Here is a 15,270-nt window from a genome sequence, read left to right as displayed (position 1 = left end):
GAGCCCTCCGATGTTCAGGGAGGGCATTCATCAGGCGTGGAGCAGCGGCACAGAAGGCTCTGTCCCCAATGGTGCGGGTCTTAATCCAAGGGGGACTGAGTCGATGAGTTTGTGGAGCGAAGAGAAGTAATGAGTTCTTTAAGGTAGGTGGAAGTATTGCCATGGATGCACTGATGTGTGAGGAGGGAAACTTTATACACGATCCAAACGGAAATAGGAAGCCAATGTACAGACTGAAGAATTGGTGTGATGTGTTTATATTTACGCACTCTCATCAGCGTTACAATAATCCAGTCTCGAGGAGACAAAGGCATGAACGAGTGACTCAGCTTAATGAAGGGTGAGTGTAGGACGGAGTCTGGCTATATATGACAAAAGGATGTTTTGCAAAGATATTTAATGTGGGCCTCAAAGGTTACGTGTGGATCAAACCTAACACAGAAATTGGTGACTATGGATGACAGAGGAATGTCCTGGCCAGAAAATGCAATACAGGAAATGGTGGATGATCTGATCTGAAGAGGGTAACCAATAAAGATGGCTTCTGTTTTAGAGCTGTTAAGCTGGAGAAAGTTGTAGTTCATACACGTCCTTATCTTTTCCAGACAGGCAGAAAGTGTTGATAATGATGACTGGCGAACGGCGGTCTTTTGAATCAGCTTTGACCGCGACTCTGGAAGACTTGGAGTTAAGCATTTCTCTGAGAAAAGAACGGCACTGAAGTCATTCTTCAGAAGGGAAGATGTGTTCGGAGTTTTGCCGACCGGATACAGCAAAAGTTTAATCTGTCAACTAACTCCGCTTCACGTTGCTCTGGTTGGTGGTAGCACTATCCAAAAACGTGCAGAGGGAGTTTGAAAGACAATCGTTTATCCCGCCTGTGAGGATGTCATAAGTGACCCCTAATTTCTGTATAGGCCCTGTGTTTGTTTGGTTTATTTTACTTGTATAAATGTTAATGTTTGTTTAAATGTTTGTTTAAATATGATTTGCGGCTACTTTTTCTGGTCTAAAGGTGCACATTAGATTAGATAAAGAACATCAAGAGTTTTTGTTTTATTTAATTTATTTAGAATTTATATCTTAGCATTATAATTACATATTTAGAATTCACCTGTTGTCTCTGTTCGCGGCTGCAGCGTGGTTCCGGGGGTGGGGTTTAAGAGAAAGCACGGCCTTCCTGTTCCTCGTTGTATGCAATTCTGAGGGATTCTGGGTAGTGTAGGCATAGCCTATTTTTCCAGTAGGATAAGGGAGGGTAATTGTTTCATTGGTTTATTTGGTTAAATGTACTGTAGTGTTTATTATTTGTTTCTTGTAATATTTAAGTAATATGAAATATTATTGTTTGTTTATAAATTCATAACTGTCTAAATGCATAACTCACTGTCTATAAATGCATAGCTGTCTAGATTTAGGGGAATTGACAGGGTATATACATATGTATGTGTGAGTATATACCATGTCTATTCCCCTATTATGAAATGGTTGAATCCCGGAGTATAATAGGAGTCATTTTGTCTGTTTGACTCAGGTTTGGTAAGGGACCTACATGAGGAAGGTCACCTTTAATGTCTCTGTTTTATGTTATTGGTTTTTCCTATTACAAGTTTGAAGTCAATAAAGCTTCTAATTGACGGCAATCACTGTCTCCTGCCTTTGCTCTGGTCATGTCCCGACACCGCCTTCAGATTGAGCTGTCAATGGTGAGTTTCCAGATGTGGGTCTGGCTTGTCAGGCTAGCTCTCTGGCATAATATCCATTAATCCAGCCTGTGGAGGAGAAATGTTTCAGGCTCTGATGTGTGCTAGAGGTGCGGCGGCGAGAGCAGACAGTTCTTGAGGCGGCATATCATTGTCCATTTCAGCTGTCTAGATGCATATTATTGATGAACGCGATGTTTATGTTTCGACCCTGTTTGGAGAATTCATCAGAAGGTCAACTGAGAGAAAGCCCACTTTTGGAAAAGTGTAAAAGCCCTTAGGAGCACAAAGTCGCAAACTGTTCTTTTTCTGAATGCTGTATGATATAGCCTAGTATTGTGTAATAAAGGCTTGATTCATTCTTTTAATTTGTTTCATTTTCTTAACAATTAAGATGCTGCATGTGTTTATTCAGTCTAATCGAAGTGTGCGTCTCTCCCCTGACTTTCCCAACAAAAATCCCGCCCTGCAATGTATACGCCAAAATTAGTTTTATGCACAGTTTTTCGCGTGCATATGATACGCACTTTATGGCGTATTATACGCAAGAACCACCCACCCCGCATACCCCACCACCCCCATCCTACCCAAGAGTGTCTCATATACACGCCACAAAGTGCGTAGCATATGCACTTCAAAACTGATTTTGGCGTATACATTCCACGAGATTGCACACTCGTACTGCTGATACGCATTATGATGTGATCGTGCTGGGCATTAAAGGGGGGGTGAAACGCTGTTTGATGCATACTGAGCTTTTTACACTGTTAAACACTTGGATTCCCATCCTAAACATAGACAAAGTTTCAAAAACTAATGTTGGACGTTTGATGGAGTATTTCTGTGTTAAAAATACTCCTTCCGGTTTCTCACAAGTTTCGGAGAGTTTTTTTCGAGTATGGGTCGGCTTGACGTTAATAGAACGGAAGGTCCTTGTATGGGCCGTACGGGCTCTTCTCCCGGTAGGGTGCGCGCGCGTGACTAGAGCGAGAGAGGAAATGCACGGGGAGGACTTCAACGCTTTAGCACAGCATTCTGGGAAGGTAGCGCTGCATTTAAACCGATTTGAACGCAGAAATGATGGGAAGCTTCTCAACATCGCGGATCTCCACGGTCACTGCTGTCAGGACTTCACCAAATCATACCAAAGAAGTGTGTTTTTGACGGAGCGGTTCCAGTGATAAAGGTTCGGTCCTGCTTTGGAAGAAGACGGTGAGTAAAACTGCTTCAAATGTCTGTGCTGTCGGCTATCGTCACGTGAGTAAACATCAGTAAACGACACGATCGTGTATAACGTTAGTTAATTTATCAATGGAGCACGCGATCTATGGTGTGTGTTTAAATACATTTGTTTAGCTGACCAATATAGGTGTCAGTTTGTTTATTGTAAAACCACCCAAACATAAACCTAGCGTTCTCACAAAGCGTGCTTCGTCATTCAAATGCGCTAATGGACTTCATTGTTGTTCTCTGTATAACGTTACACTAGTCTGACGTGCAAAACCGTTTTGCTTGCTACTGCTAAGGTTTAGTCACATACAATAGTCCATAAACCGAATCATGTCCTCATAAACTGCGAGTAAACACACACAAATGTTGACAGGCCACTAAATAAAGTACATACCACAGAGACGGACATCCTGCTGTTGTTGCTTCTTCTGTTCAATTCATTTCAGCCTCCGTATCTGATTCTGGATCATATATCTGTATTAGTTGAATCTGATTTAGGGTAGCGTTTTCTTCTCCACGCTTGAGGACGTCACGGCTTTGTGCATGCTCGTCATTCTTTAGCTCCGCCCACTCGATACGCCTCCAGGTGCTCGTTTTTTTCTGGAAAGACTCGGTACAGCCCATATTTCTTTTATAAATATAATAAAACTAAAGACTTTTCGGAGATATGAAGGATGCAATACTACTCTACTCAAGATTGACTGAAACTGAGTGTTTCACCCCCCCCCCCCTCCCCCTTTCATGAGCTATATGTGTTTAAAAAGGATAGCCTATTAAAATAGTACAATAGCATTACTCAGTTTAACGTGTTGGGAAATCGGGCATTTTGTCCTGCGTCATCTTTATTTTAAACAATCCGACCGACCGCGACCCGAATATCATTAAAAATATGTTTGGATGACTTGTAACTGCAGGCACCCGCTCATTTTGGATCAACTACTCGTGCATCACTGGCAGCTACAACTATTGTGATCCATATTAAATATATATCTAAGAAGCTCTAAGGATCGGTAAATATCACTACTTAAAAAACAACAACAAATGTTTCATGTACTTCCTTGGGAGGTATAGGAAAGGAAATGTACATAATTCTTAAAATACATAGGAAAAAAAAATACTCATATTATTTCGACCAACTTGAATGGACATTTTTATTGGGTAAATAAAGTTTCTATTCATTTGTATAAATGATTCATAATAAAATCCTGCCCAAAGATGGCAGATGAAGAGCTTAGTTTATATAAGGGCACTGTATTTCTAACCAACATACCAAAAGCAGAAAGTCCAGTGATTCAAAAAAGTAGGCTACCTTCCTCATCAAGAAAATGAACAGCAGACCAGACAGGCCTACCTCTCTCCCACCAATCTCTTATAAAGAGTGACTTGCTTTAAATTGGTGAACTGTGAGGAGGAAACTTGTGTTTATAAATCAACTTCCAGTATAAAAGAACTTGTCTATGAAATTCTCACAATTTCAGAGTTTTTGTTTTTTGTAGCATCACGTCAGCACACGATCACACGACCACTTGGTGGCGCCACTGATTCTCTCTCTCTCTCTCTCTCTCTCTCTCCATTTCCATTGGAAGAGTGGTGTAATACTCTGAGGGAAGTGTTTACACCAGTTTTATTCATCCATGGCCCAAAATACAGTAGAAAAAGGAGGGATGTTCATGTTTTAATTAATTTTTTTATTTGGGCAAGCAAAACTGGCCATATGGCTTTCACGGAAAAATCTTTTGAGAGGTGATGGATCAACGGATGTAGTGGCCCTTTTTAAGGGTTTACTAAAATCACGGATCAAAATAGAATTTACTTACTATAGATTGGTTAATGACATAGATATGTTTAAATACAAATGGGGAGTAAATCAATGTATTTGTGATGTTGATGATGATGGCATGTTGCAAATTTATGTTTAATTCCCCCCCCCCCCCCCACCTCTCCTAAGATACATTATTGTTAATGGTTAAAAATATATAAATATTTTTTTTTTTTTTAAACCTTTTTTTTTGTAAATAAAAAGACCTTAAAGTCATTCTCTCTCTCTCTCTCTCTTTCTCTCTCTGTATTGTGATTCCTATAAATGGTTTTTAATAAATATTTAAGTGACCAAACTGGTTGCAGGTCTCAAAATCTATTTGTTTTATTGTATTTATGAATGTCATGTGCTTGCCTAACTACATTGGCTAATCGATTTACATGATTTTCAAATATGAAATTAAAAAAGTGGGATTTTCCCTTTTAGATTTTGACTAATTAAAACTAATTCATGAGCTAAATTTGATATTGATATTTGCAATACCATTTCCACAGTATTGATACTAATACTTGTTTGCGTCAAATGTGTCTGACAATGAACCTTAATTTCTAAAGGATCCGAAGAATGTTGCGGCACTGGTTCCTGTTCTCTTTCATGGAAGATAAGTTTGGGGTGAGGTGCAGTTATTGCTTAGATCACCAAAAATGTTTGAGTTGTTTTCACACAGGTGTGGCTGAATACGGCCTGCAGAGGCTTTGATCCGCCCTGACTGACAGCTGGTTCTCCCAGTCAAAGCTGCCAATATGCGTATAGAATAGATTAGAGGTAAAAGAGGACACAAAAATATCACAATACACATGAATGCACGTCATGATGTTTCTGCTATCATGGGCAAGGCCACAAAAGAGCAACAGGGTACAGATTCCACCCATAGTTCCATATATATAGGAATTTGATTCATCGTACGAGGGTAAATATCATCCAACTCACAACCCACTATGACCCTAACATTAAACAGCATGATTTAAATTTAGAGGCGTATGCAATTTATGTTTTCATAGCATCAAGAACGGTTGTTTCAATTCTCCAAACTAAGTTTAATGATCTAAAAAACAATGAAGACAGAAGTATACAGCAAAACAATGCAATGTAGTAAATGTAAGCATTTCAAAAACATAAAACAGAAGAGGATGAGTCATGTATTGTATAAAATTAGGTCTTGTGTATGAAGACCACACATGACAGACAGATATTTGGGATCCTCTGATTCATACATTAAAGTGACTCATCCTGTCAATCTCTTCTCTCCTCTTCTTACAGCACCTCATCTTCCTCTTTTAGTGCCCTCCACTCTTACTCTCTCTTCTTCCTTTCTACCTCCTCCACTCAGTTGGCAGAACACCTCTCCTCTTGTTCTGCCAACTGCACTATGAAAGGAAATCATAATTGTAACCCACGACCACAAAACCATTAATGCGTCCCACGGGTATATTTGTGGCAATAGCCGACAATACATTGTGGGTCAAAATTAGAAATGTTTCTTTTATGCCAAAAATCACTAGGATATGATTGGATCATTAGAAATAAAGATCATGTTCCATGAAGATATTTTGTAAATTTACAACCGTAAACATATCAAAAAAGTAGTAGTGATATGCTAAGGACTTCCTTTGGACACCTTTAAAGGCAATTTTCTCTTTCTTTTTTTTGTTGTTGATTTTTTGCACCCTCAGATCTTCAAATAGTTGTACCAAACCATATAAAAAACAGGAAGCTTATTTATACATCTTTCGGATTATGTATGAATCTAAATTTCCAAAAATGTACCATTGTAACTTGTTTTGTGTGAACAGTTTAGTAATATATACTTTGTCGAAAATGGATTAACTGTAGTCGCCTGTTAACAATTGAAACTTTGTATAAAGTTAGTATTTTTTAAATGTTGCGCTTCATTTGTATTTAAATATGGCTCTGTTAACTATTTTAAGAGCAATGACCTTAGTTTGACTAAATGTGTAAAAGCGAACTGGGAATGAGCACCCTCATATAATGCCAGTCATCATTTGATTGTCTTGTAGTTCTTCAATCTACGTTCATCTATTCAAGTCTAAAAAATGTGTTTCTGAATGGCAGGTATACAAAGAAATACTGGCGTCATGTAACATGGGAAAAATGTTGGAGGCTGGGTATTGTGAGTTGTCAACCCATGTAGAAAAGGTCCACCCACACTTAGTACAGTCAGATAAGATTGTGAGGCCTGAAGATCGTTCTTCATTATATTCCTTTACTGGATTAAAGCATCACTGTGTTTTTGGAGTTTGTGAAACAATATTTTGTATCAGGTAATGTTACTTAGTTCATTTTATTCCTTTGAGCTTTAATAACCAATAATCTGCTTTTGATAAATCTAAAAAGATAATTACTCTAATCTAAAAAGATAATCTAAAAATATAATTAGTTGGAATTATTAAATGCATTAACTAACATGAAGTAACAATGAACAATGCATTTTTACAGCATAGTGATATTTAAAAAAATAGTTTGTAAGATTAAAAAAAGATTATAAGTATTGTTCATTGTTAGTCCATGTTAACGAACAAATTAAGGCTTTTTGTGAAGATGTTAATGCTAAATTCAATACAATACAATATTATATATGTATATATACACACAGACACATATTTTATGCGTTTATGTTGGTGTTTGCAGGTGTCGAAGGTGCCGTTTAGCACAATGGGGTTTCTATTCTCATTGTGTGTTTTGATACTGCTGCTGTTTGGTGAGTGTTTATACATCTTTAAAGTTTTAATACACACATGTGACCACAAATCTTCACAATGATGCTATTCACATGAGTGACTATCATCCTTCAAAATTAAACCATTTTTCGTATATTCTTTTGTTTTAAAGGTGAAATAACTGATGGACAACAACCAGGTAATTCACAATATTTCTCTTCTCATGATAACACTGCACTTATACTTCCACTGGACCTGCTTTCCCTGTTGAGGAACATTATGATAAACATGTCATTTCAAAAGTATATAGAGATACTTCAATAACAGCTTTTAATAACAGAGTTGGCTGAAAAGTATGCAGTATCGGAGAAACATTATTCATCTAAAATCGCTGGCTAATGCCTGTTTGGATCAGTGTATTTTAAAAAGCAAGGACTTTAATGTAGAAAAATGTCAAATAGATTGAGGAAAAACTATAAATGCAATCAAAGCCCCACTTAGTTTATTGAAAAGTGTGATCATTTAAGGATTGGTCTCAGATAAATGAATAGATTGTGAAAAGATTGCGCCGTGTTGCAATTCGCCCTAAAACCATGGGCTAAAAGTATGTACTTGTTGTCATTAGAAAGAACTATTTTTGAGCTTGTCACAATAGTACGCATGTGAATGTACTATTGCGTCAAGGAATTGCATCTTGAAAACCACAAAGTCTAGGTGTGTGCATGTCCCCACAAACCGGACTGTCAATCATTCTGTCACAGTTGACATGATATACACATTCCATATTGAATAATAATAATATAATACAATACAATTATGCCACCCAGCGGTACGTTACTCCCCCGAAAACAACTTATAAAAAACTGGTAACACATCAGGCTCATCCGGGTAACTTAAGTCCGGGTAACAGTGCTTTAAACTCACGAGAAAAGGTTTTTCTTTGTGGAAGATTTGCGTTTGGTGAGGTAATAAAATATTAAAACTCAAATCCATATTTTGTGTAGCCTACTCTCTTCTTTCATACAAACTGCCATTTTGAGACGGTTGTTTGGTACACTATAATGGATTACAAGATAAAAATTCAATACAATAGGCTACAATATTTACAGTCAAACCAAAATGTATTCAGACACCTTTAACATTTTCTTTCTTTATTCACACAGAAAAATAGGGTGTCAAAGTTGTACCTTTAGGGGTACAACAGCTTGTCACTGGGGCAATACCCTTAAAAGGACATCTTTGCACTCCTAAAATGTGCATATTAGTACCTTTGAGTATAAACACGTACCTTAAGGTACTACTATGAACCTTTTTGTGGTAAAAATGGTACAGCGCTGTCCTTTTAAGGGTACTGCCCCAGCGACAAGCTGTTGTACCCCTAAAGGTACAACTTTGACTCCCTATTTTTTTCTATTTGCTATAGAAAATGGTAATAAAATATGAAAAGAACTCAAAGTTTAACTGCGTTTGAACAAATTCATCTTGATAATGCCAGATAACTTTGTTATGTATTGGATTAAAATTAACCAATCAGCTGTTAAATTGAAGTACACAATTTGATAATACCAATTTAGGTTCAGTCTGTGGTGTAAAAAGTCACTTCAGTAAAACATGCTCAGGTCAAAGTGTCTAAATCATTATGGTCCCGCTTTTTTTAATCAGTTTTACTCCTAGTCACTGTATGAAGAATTATTTGATATAATAAGTCACGGTTTACTTTATTTCGCTATCTTCAGTTACATGAATGCACTATAGTGTGCTGTACCCACTAATAAAAAATATATACGGTGTCTGAATAATTTTTGGCTTGACTGTATTTAAATAGCACATTTAAAAAACAAACAAAGCTGACCAAAGTGCTGTACAGAAAAGAATAAGAATAATACAAATACCAAAATTAAGAAACACACAACATTAGTAAAACAATAAACCAAACCTATGATCAAGGATTATTGAAAGCCAAATAGAACAAATAAGCCTTTAGGGCAGATTTGAAGGAGGAAATAGAGGGAGCTAAGATAACAAACAGGTTTTATATATATATATAAAAAAGGTTTAATCTCAAATCACGCTTATCACCATAATTATTTATGTGGTGAAATACAGTGAAACCATATCCCTTAAATGTCCGTCTAGTTTGAATCTATCGCTTGCTAGCAACTACTCATTGCGTTCAAAGAGCTAATTAAATATTTTTACTGTCAATATTTCACATCCCAGACAGCAATGTAGTGTTGCCCAGGTCCGGCCAACATCTGGTATGCAATTAGCCTTGTAATAAGTGGGATAATTTACATCCAGCCAGTTATCACTGAATAAACCCCTTCAGAGTGATGCAAGATGTCCCGATCACCCTGTCTGGGTTTATTCCATGAAAACAACCGGCTGGATGTACATTATCCCTTACTTATAGTGGGAAATGTTAGACTCTTTATATCACCTGTGTCACATCTAAAAGAAAAGTGATGCCTTAATAGTAATTTGACCACAGGTGAAACAAGTAAGCCTAATATTACTTTAAATAATACGTAATGGTATATGTAACACTGAGATATGAATTTACAAACATTTACAAACCTTATTTAATGTTTCCATAACAGTTGACCCCTGCAACGACTACAAAGATCTGGATGAGCCTCAGAGAGCCACCAATAATCAGTATTCATTTGAAATAAAGTGCGACTGTGAGGTCAGCTGGAACGGCTGGTACCGTCTCTTTTTTGATGGTCATAGTGTTCAGATGCCAGAAACATGTGTTGATCAGGACAGCTGTGGCACTCATGCTCCACTGTGGCTGAAAGACGGACATCCAACACTTGAGGACGGAGTGGTCACTCGAGACGTCTGCGGTCACTATGACGATGACTGCTGCGCTTTTCTGTCCAATCCCATTAAAGTCAAAGCCTGTCCAGAAGGTTATTACGTCTATGAGTTTGTGAAACCATCCTTCTGCTATTTGGCATACTGTGCAGGTAAATATATCTACATTTTTCATCATTACATCTTAAGTCATCATTACATCTTTGTTGATTTAATTTTGATCTTTTTGTACTTTTACAGATGTAAGGAACATCAACGCCACCTATACCCTCTCAACCTCAGCTATAGAAATGACATCTGTGACTATTACGACTGGTAATGTAATGTTTTTGAAATGTTTCTGAAGCCTTTTTCTTTGGATTAGCAAACCTATGCAGCCAGATCAGATCTATGTTTGAGACTGCGTGTAAAGAATGTGTGTGTGATTTTGATTCAGGTTTGCATCAGTACTATTACTGTTAGCAGAAAATAAGTGCAGCTGAATTTTTTTTCAATCACAAAAAAGTAAAAGGTCTTTAATATGTCACATCATTGGTTTCAGAAGTCACATAAATAGTATTTTATTTCAAAAATAAAAAAATTAAAAATATGGCAGATGTATTAAAAAACACTTGTGCATAGTCAGTGAGTTTCAATCAATTGTAGCTGTTGAGTCAGTATTTTGGTCTAACTTACATCACGAGGAAAAAAATATTTTTGCTAAATACATTTTAAAAATTAAAAATACTTTAACTAAAACTAATTTAAAAGTGCAAGGCATGAATACAAGAATCACCTACGTCAAGCCAAAGCTACACAGACATGGCTGAAAAACACACTGTAAAAAGAAATAATGTCTCCAATTGAACATTTTCTAGTGACTGATCACTTCAAAAATTTCAGTTGGCAACTTAAATTCGGCTAAATGAAAACTGTAGATGTGATCAGTCACTAGAAATGTTTTTTTGGGGGGGGGTTTGTGTGTTTTTTTACAGTGCAACAATAATAAATTCAGAGTTCAGATCGCAATCTAATTTACAGTAAGGCTGGCCTTTGAAAAAGTCAGATGTGAAAAGCTGACAGAGACCTACCCTCAGAGACTCAAGACTGTAATGGTGTTAAAAGTCTGTAAATGGAGAGAGTGCAGTCAAAATTTAGTTTTTATAGGGATAGTTCACCCAAAAATGAAAATGACCTAATCATTTACTCACCCTAAAGCCAGGTGGACATTCTTCTTTCAGACAATCTGAGTTATTTAAAAAAAATATATATACATATATATCCTGGCTAATTCACGCTTTATAATGGCAGCCCAAACATTTTGGACTACATTATGATGCTTGAATTAGTCAGCACAGTTTTTAATATACCCCGATTGTATTCGTCTGAAAGAAGAATGTCATATACCGGTACACCTATGATGGCTTTAGGGTGAAAAAACACTTTCATTTTCGGGTGAGCTATCCATTTAATGCTTGAAATACATTTTGACAAATATAAATGCATACAATTATACAAGTCAAAAATAAAATAAATAAAAAAATACTCTGGAATTTTCTGGAAAATAATTTTAAAAGTAACATTTCGAGGATGAAGAGTTTTAAGGTGTCAATAAATAGTTATTTTGGACAGCAGAGGGAGCATGTTTACAGAGTACGCAATACAAAAGAGAAAGGACTGCTGTTCATGTTATGACTGCTTTCTATGCCACATAATCTAATGCCATATCCACAATACTCCAGTTTGACATACAATTTTAAATCTTCAAATAAAAAAATAAAAACATTATGAAAAATAGAAAAAATCTGCAGTGTGTGCAGTGAAAACCTTTCACAGTGGAGGGGAAACCAGATTGTACTGCAAAGTCAGTTAAAGCATTACCAAAGTCAAACTGCTAGTAATCATTTTCTTTACACTCAAGTATAATAGGTATACTGCTCACCTCCCTTTCACAACGATGAATAATTTTTAACTAATGCAATAGTACAAAGTATAGGCCTAGAGTAGAAATCGACTTACTAAGAAACTTTGTTCTCCTCCAACAGCTCCCACTGTTGACCCATGCTCAGCTTACACCATGGTGGATGATCAATGGAGAGCAACTAACAATCAATATTACTCTGAAATAATGTGTGACTGTGAGATCAGCTGGAACGGCTGGTACCGTCTCTTCATTCAGGGTCAGAGCGTTCAGATGCCAGACAGATGTGTTGATCAGTTCAGTTGTGGCACTCATGCTCCACTGTGGCTGAAAGGAGGACATCCAACAGTTGAGGATGGAGTGGTCACTCGAGAAGTCTGCGGTCACTGGAGCAATGACTGCTGCTATTTCCAATCCAATCCCATTAAAGTCAAAGCCTGCCCTGGCAATTATTATGTTTATGAGTTTGTGCAACCAGCTTTCTGCTCTTTGGCATACTGTGCAGGTAAAAACATTTACATGTCCCCTTTGTTTACATAAGTCATAATTGTAGCTTTGTTGATTACAATGCATCAATGTTTTTCAGATGTAAAGAACACAAGCACTGCCCATACCACTGTCACTCCAGAGACCATGTTAACAACAGAAACTACAAAAGTGGACATTACAACTGGTACGTATATAGACTAAGATTTGTTTAATGTTTTTAAAAAGTCTCTTCTGCTCACCAATAATGTAATATTGTGATATAATATGTAAGGGGTAATGTACATCCAGCCGGTTATCGCAGAATAAACCCCAACAGAGTGATCAGGTCAGGGTTTATTCTGCGATAAGCACTGGCTGGGTGTACGAAGATTTGTTTTGACCACATATGTTGAAATTAATGCTGAATTTCATCCAAAAATTACAATTATCCCATAATTTACTCACTCTCAAGTCATCATAGGTGTATATGGCATTCTGTATTCAGACGAATACAATCGGAGTTATTAAAAAGTCCTGGATAACGTAAATCCAAGCAGTAGTAGTAGCTGTCCATAAAAATGCAGCTGTCCTTCAAATAACGCACTCAACAAGGCTGCGATTGGTTAATATAAGCCTTCAGATTTGAATCGATACGTTGGTGTAAGAAAAATATCCATATTTAAAACTTTATAGAGTAAACCCTTAAAGTCTTCAATTGTATGGCAGTTTAGTTTTTTACAGCCACCGTTAGATGGCGCCAGACAGTCGACAACAGCGTTAAGCATATAGTACTGGTCAAAATAACTCAAAGTACCCCGATGAGCGGTGTGTTATTCATTTTTGGGATTGTTTTTAAGTTTTTTGATTAATAGAAAGTTCAAAAGAACAGTATTTATCTGAAATAATACTACACTGTGTACTACCGTTCAAAAGTTTTGGGTCGGTAAGAGTTTGTATTTATTTTTTTGGGGAAAGCACTTAAAGAAATGAATACATTTATTCAGTAAGGATGCATTAAATTGATCAAGTGACAATATAGACATTTATAATGTTACAAAAGCTTTATCTTTCAGATAAATGCTGGTCTTTTGAACTTACTATTCATCAAATAATCCTGAAAGAAATTGTTCACAACTGTTTTCAACATTGATAATTATAATAAATGTTTCTTGAGCAGCAAAGCAACATAATTTCTGAAGGATCATGTGACTCTAAAGACTGGGGTAGTGATCCTGAATAGAGTTTTTAACATTATGTCCATATATATTACGGTTGTGTATATATATATATATATATATATATATATATATATATATATATATATATATATATATATATATATATATATATATATATATATATATATATATATATATATATATATATATATATATATATATATATATTCAACCATACTTTAAACATTGGTGTAGTATCTATAAATGTAGTATTTATGGTGTATATATATATTTGGGCGATTCCACAGTTTGGGCCTAACTAAAAGGACAATAGCCTGCAAAATCAATCTTAATGGAGAAAGCCATTGTCCCCAGGTTAACATCCTGAGAAAACCTGGGGTACATCTGTGTAAAAGGCAGGATAAATCTGACAATGGTAAACTAGTAAACTTTTATCAAAGTTGAGTTGATGTAAAATTGAACGTATGTAACATGGGCGGAAAACAGTGTAAATTCAAGCAGAAAGTGTACTTAATCTAATTCAGTTTAATACAATTCTGGTTGAATCCCAGTTCAGGTTTTACTTTGTTCCTAATTTGGTATATTATGAGTCATGTGTTGTGTATGGTTCACAAAATTGGTAATAGGACTTCCATGCAGGCCATCTAATATTATCTGTTCTATAAACTTAAAGGTGCATTTTTGATTCTGATATGTTCATAAACTGAAAGCCAGAAACATCACTAACAAATACCACAGGTATATTTTTCCAATTTATTTGCCAAATGTAGGAGCCAAAGGAACTCCTACAAGTGTACAAAGTTATAACGTGTGTAACGTGGACGGAAAAAACTTGGAGACCTGCCATAATTTCTGAAAAAAATAAACAAAAGCCATTTATATACAGTACAGACCAAGTTTCTTCTGCTCATCAAGCCTGCATTTATTTGATCAAAAATACAGATTTTTTTTAAATATTGTGATATATTACAATTTAAAATAATTGTTTTCAAATTTATTATACTTTAAATTATCATTCATTTCTGTGATGCAAATCTTAATTTTTAGGATCATTATCCAATGAGCCTTTAGAAATTATTCTAATATGATGGTTCATTATCAAAGTTGGAAACAATTCTGCTGCTTAATATTTTTTCAGAATATGTGAAACTTTTTTTAGGATACTTTGATAAATAAAACGTACAAAAAAAACCTATGTTTTTAAAATATAAATATTTAGTAATAACAATATACACTACTGGTCAGTAATTTGTGGTCAGTAATTTTTTTCTTAATTTTTTTTAAAATAAAATCAATACTTTTATTCAGCAAGGATGTGTTAAATTGATACAAAATGATAGTAAAGAAAATATATTAGTTTATATATGTTATATTATATATATATATATATATATATATATATATATATATATATATATATATATATATATATATATATATATATATATATATA

The 15,270-nt window shown here is 35.6% G+C and overlaps 1 protein-coding gene and 1 long non-coding RNA gene across 2 annotated transcripts in view; one reads left to right on the top strand and one right to left on the bottom strand.

Annotated features, from left to right (window-relative positions):
• Positions 1 to 15,270, bottom strand: part of LOC137055869 (uncharacterized) — a 70,840-nt gene that overhangs the window by 5,822 nt on the left and 49,748 nt on the right. The gene's annotated exons all lie outside the window — the stretch shown is intronic.
• On the top strand, positions 10,402 to 12,915 carry LOC137055865 (uromodulin-like). Its single transcript, XM_067429784.1, has 3 exons — positions 10,402 to 10,565; positions 12,275 to 12,655; positions 12,737 to 12,915. Exons 1-3 carry the CDS (start codon positions 10,541 to 10,543, stop codon positions 12,838 to 12,840), a joined length of 510 nt encoding a protein of 169 aa, XP_067285885.1. The 5' UTR covers positions 10,402 to 10,540; the 3' UTR covers positions 12,841 to 12,915.

Source organism: Pseudorasbora parva, chromosome 21 (genome assembly GCF_024679245.1).
Source record: "Pseudorasbora parva isolate DD20220531a chromosome 21, ASM2467924v1, whole genome shotgun sequence".
NCBI lineage: Eukaryota > Metazoa > Chordata > Actinopteri > Cypriniformes > Gobionidae > Pseudorasbora > Pseudorasbora parva.
Note: the sequence above shows the minus strand (reverse complement) of the source record. Positions and strands in the feature narration are given on the sequence as shown.

Bases quoted from the DNA above. Each gene is read 5' to 3' on its own strand.
- LOC137055865 (XM_067429784.1), top strand. From the start codon at position 10,541: ATGACATCTGTGACTATTACGACTG. The intron at 10,566-12,274 runs GTAATGTAATGT...CTCCTCCAACAG, and splicing joins ATCTGTGACTATTACGACTG to CTCCCACTGTTGACCCATGC. The intron at 12,656-12,736 runs GTAAAAACATTT...AATGTTTTTCAG, and splicing joins CTCTTTGGCATACTGTGCAG to ATGTAAAGAACACAAGCACT.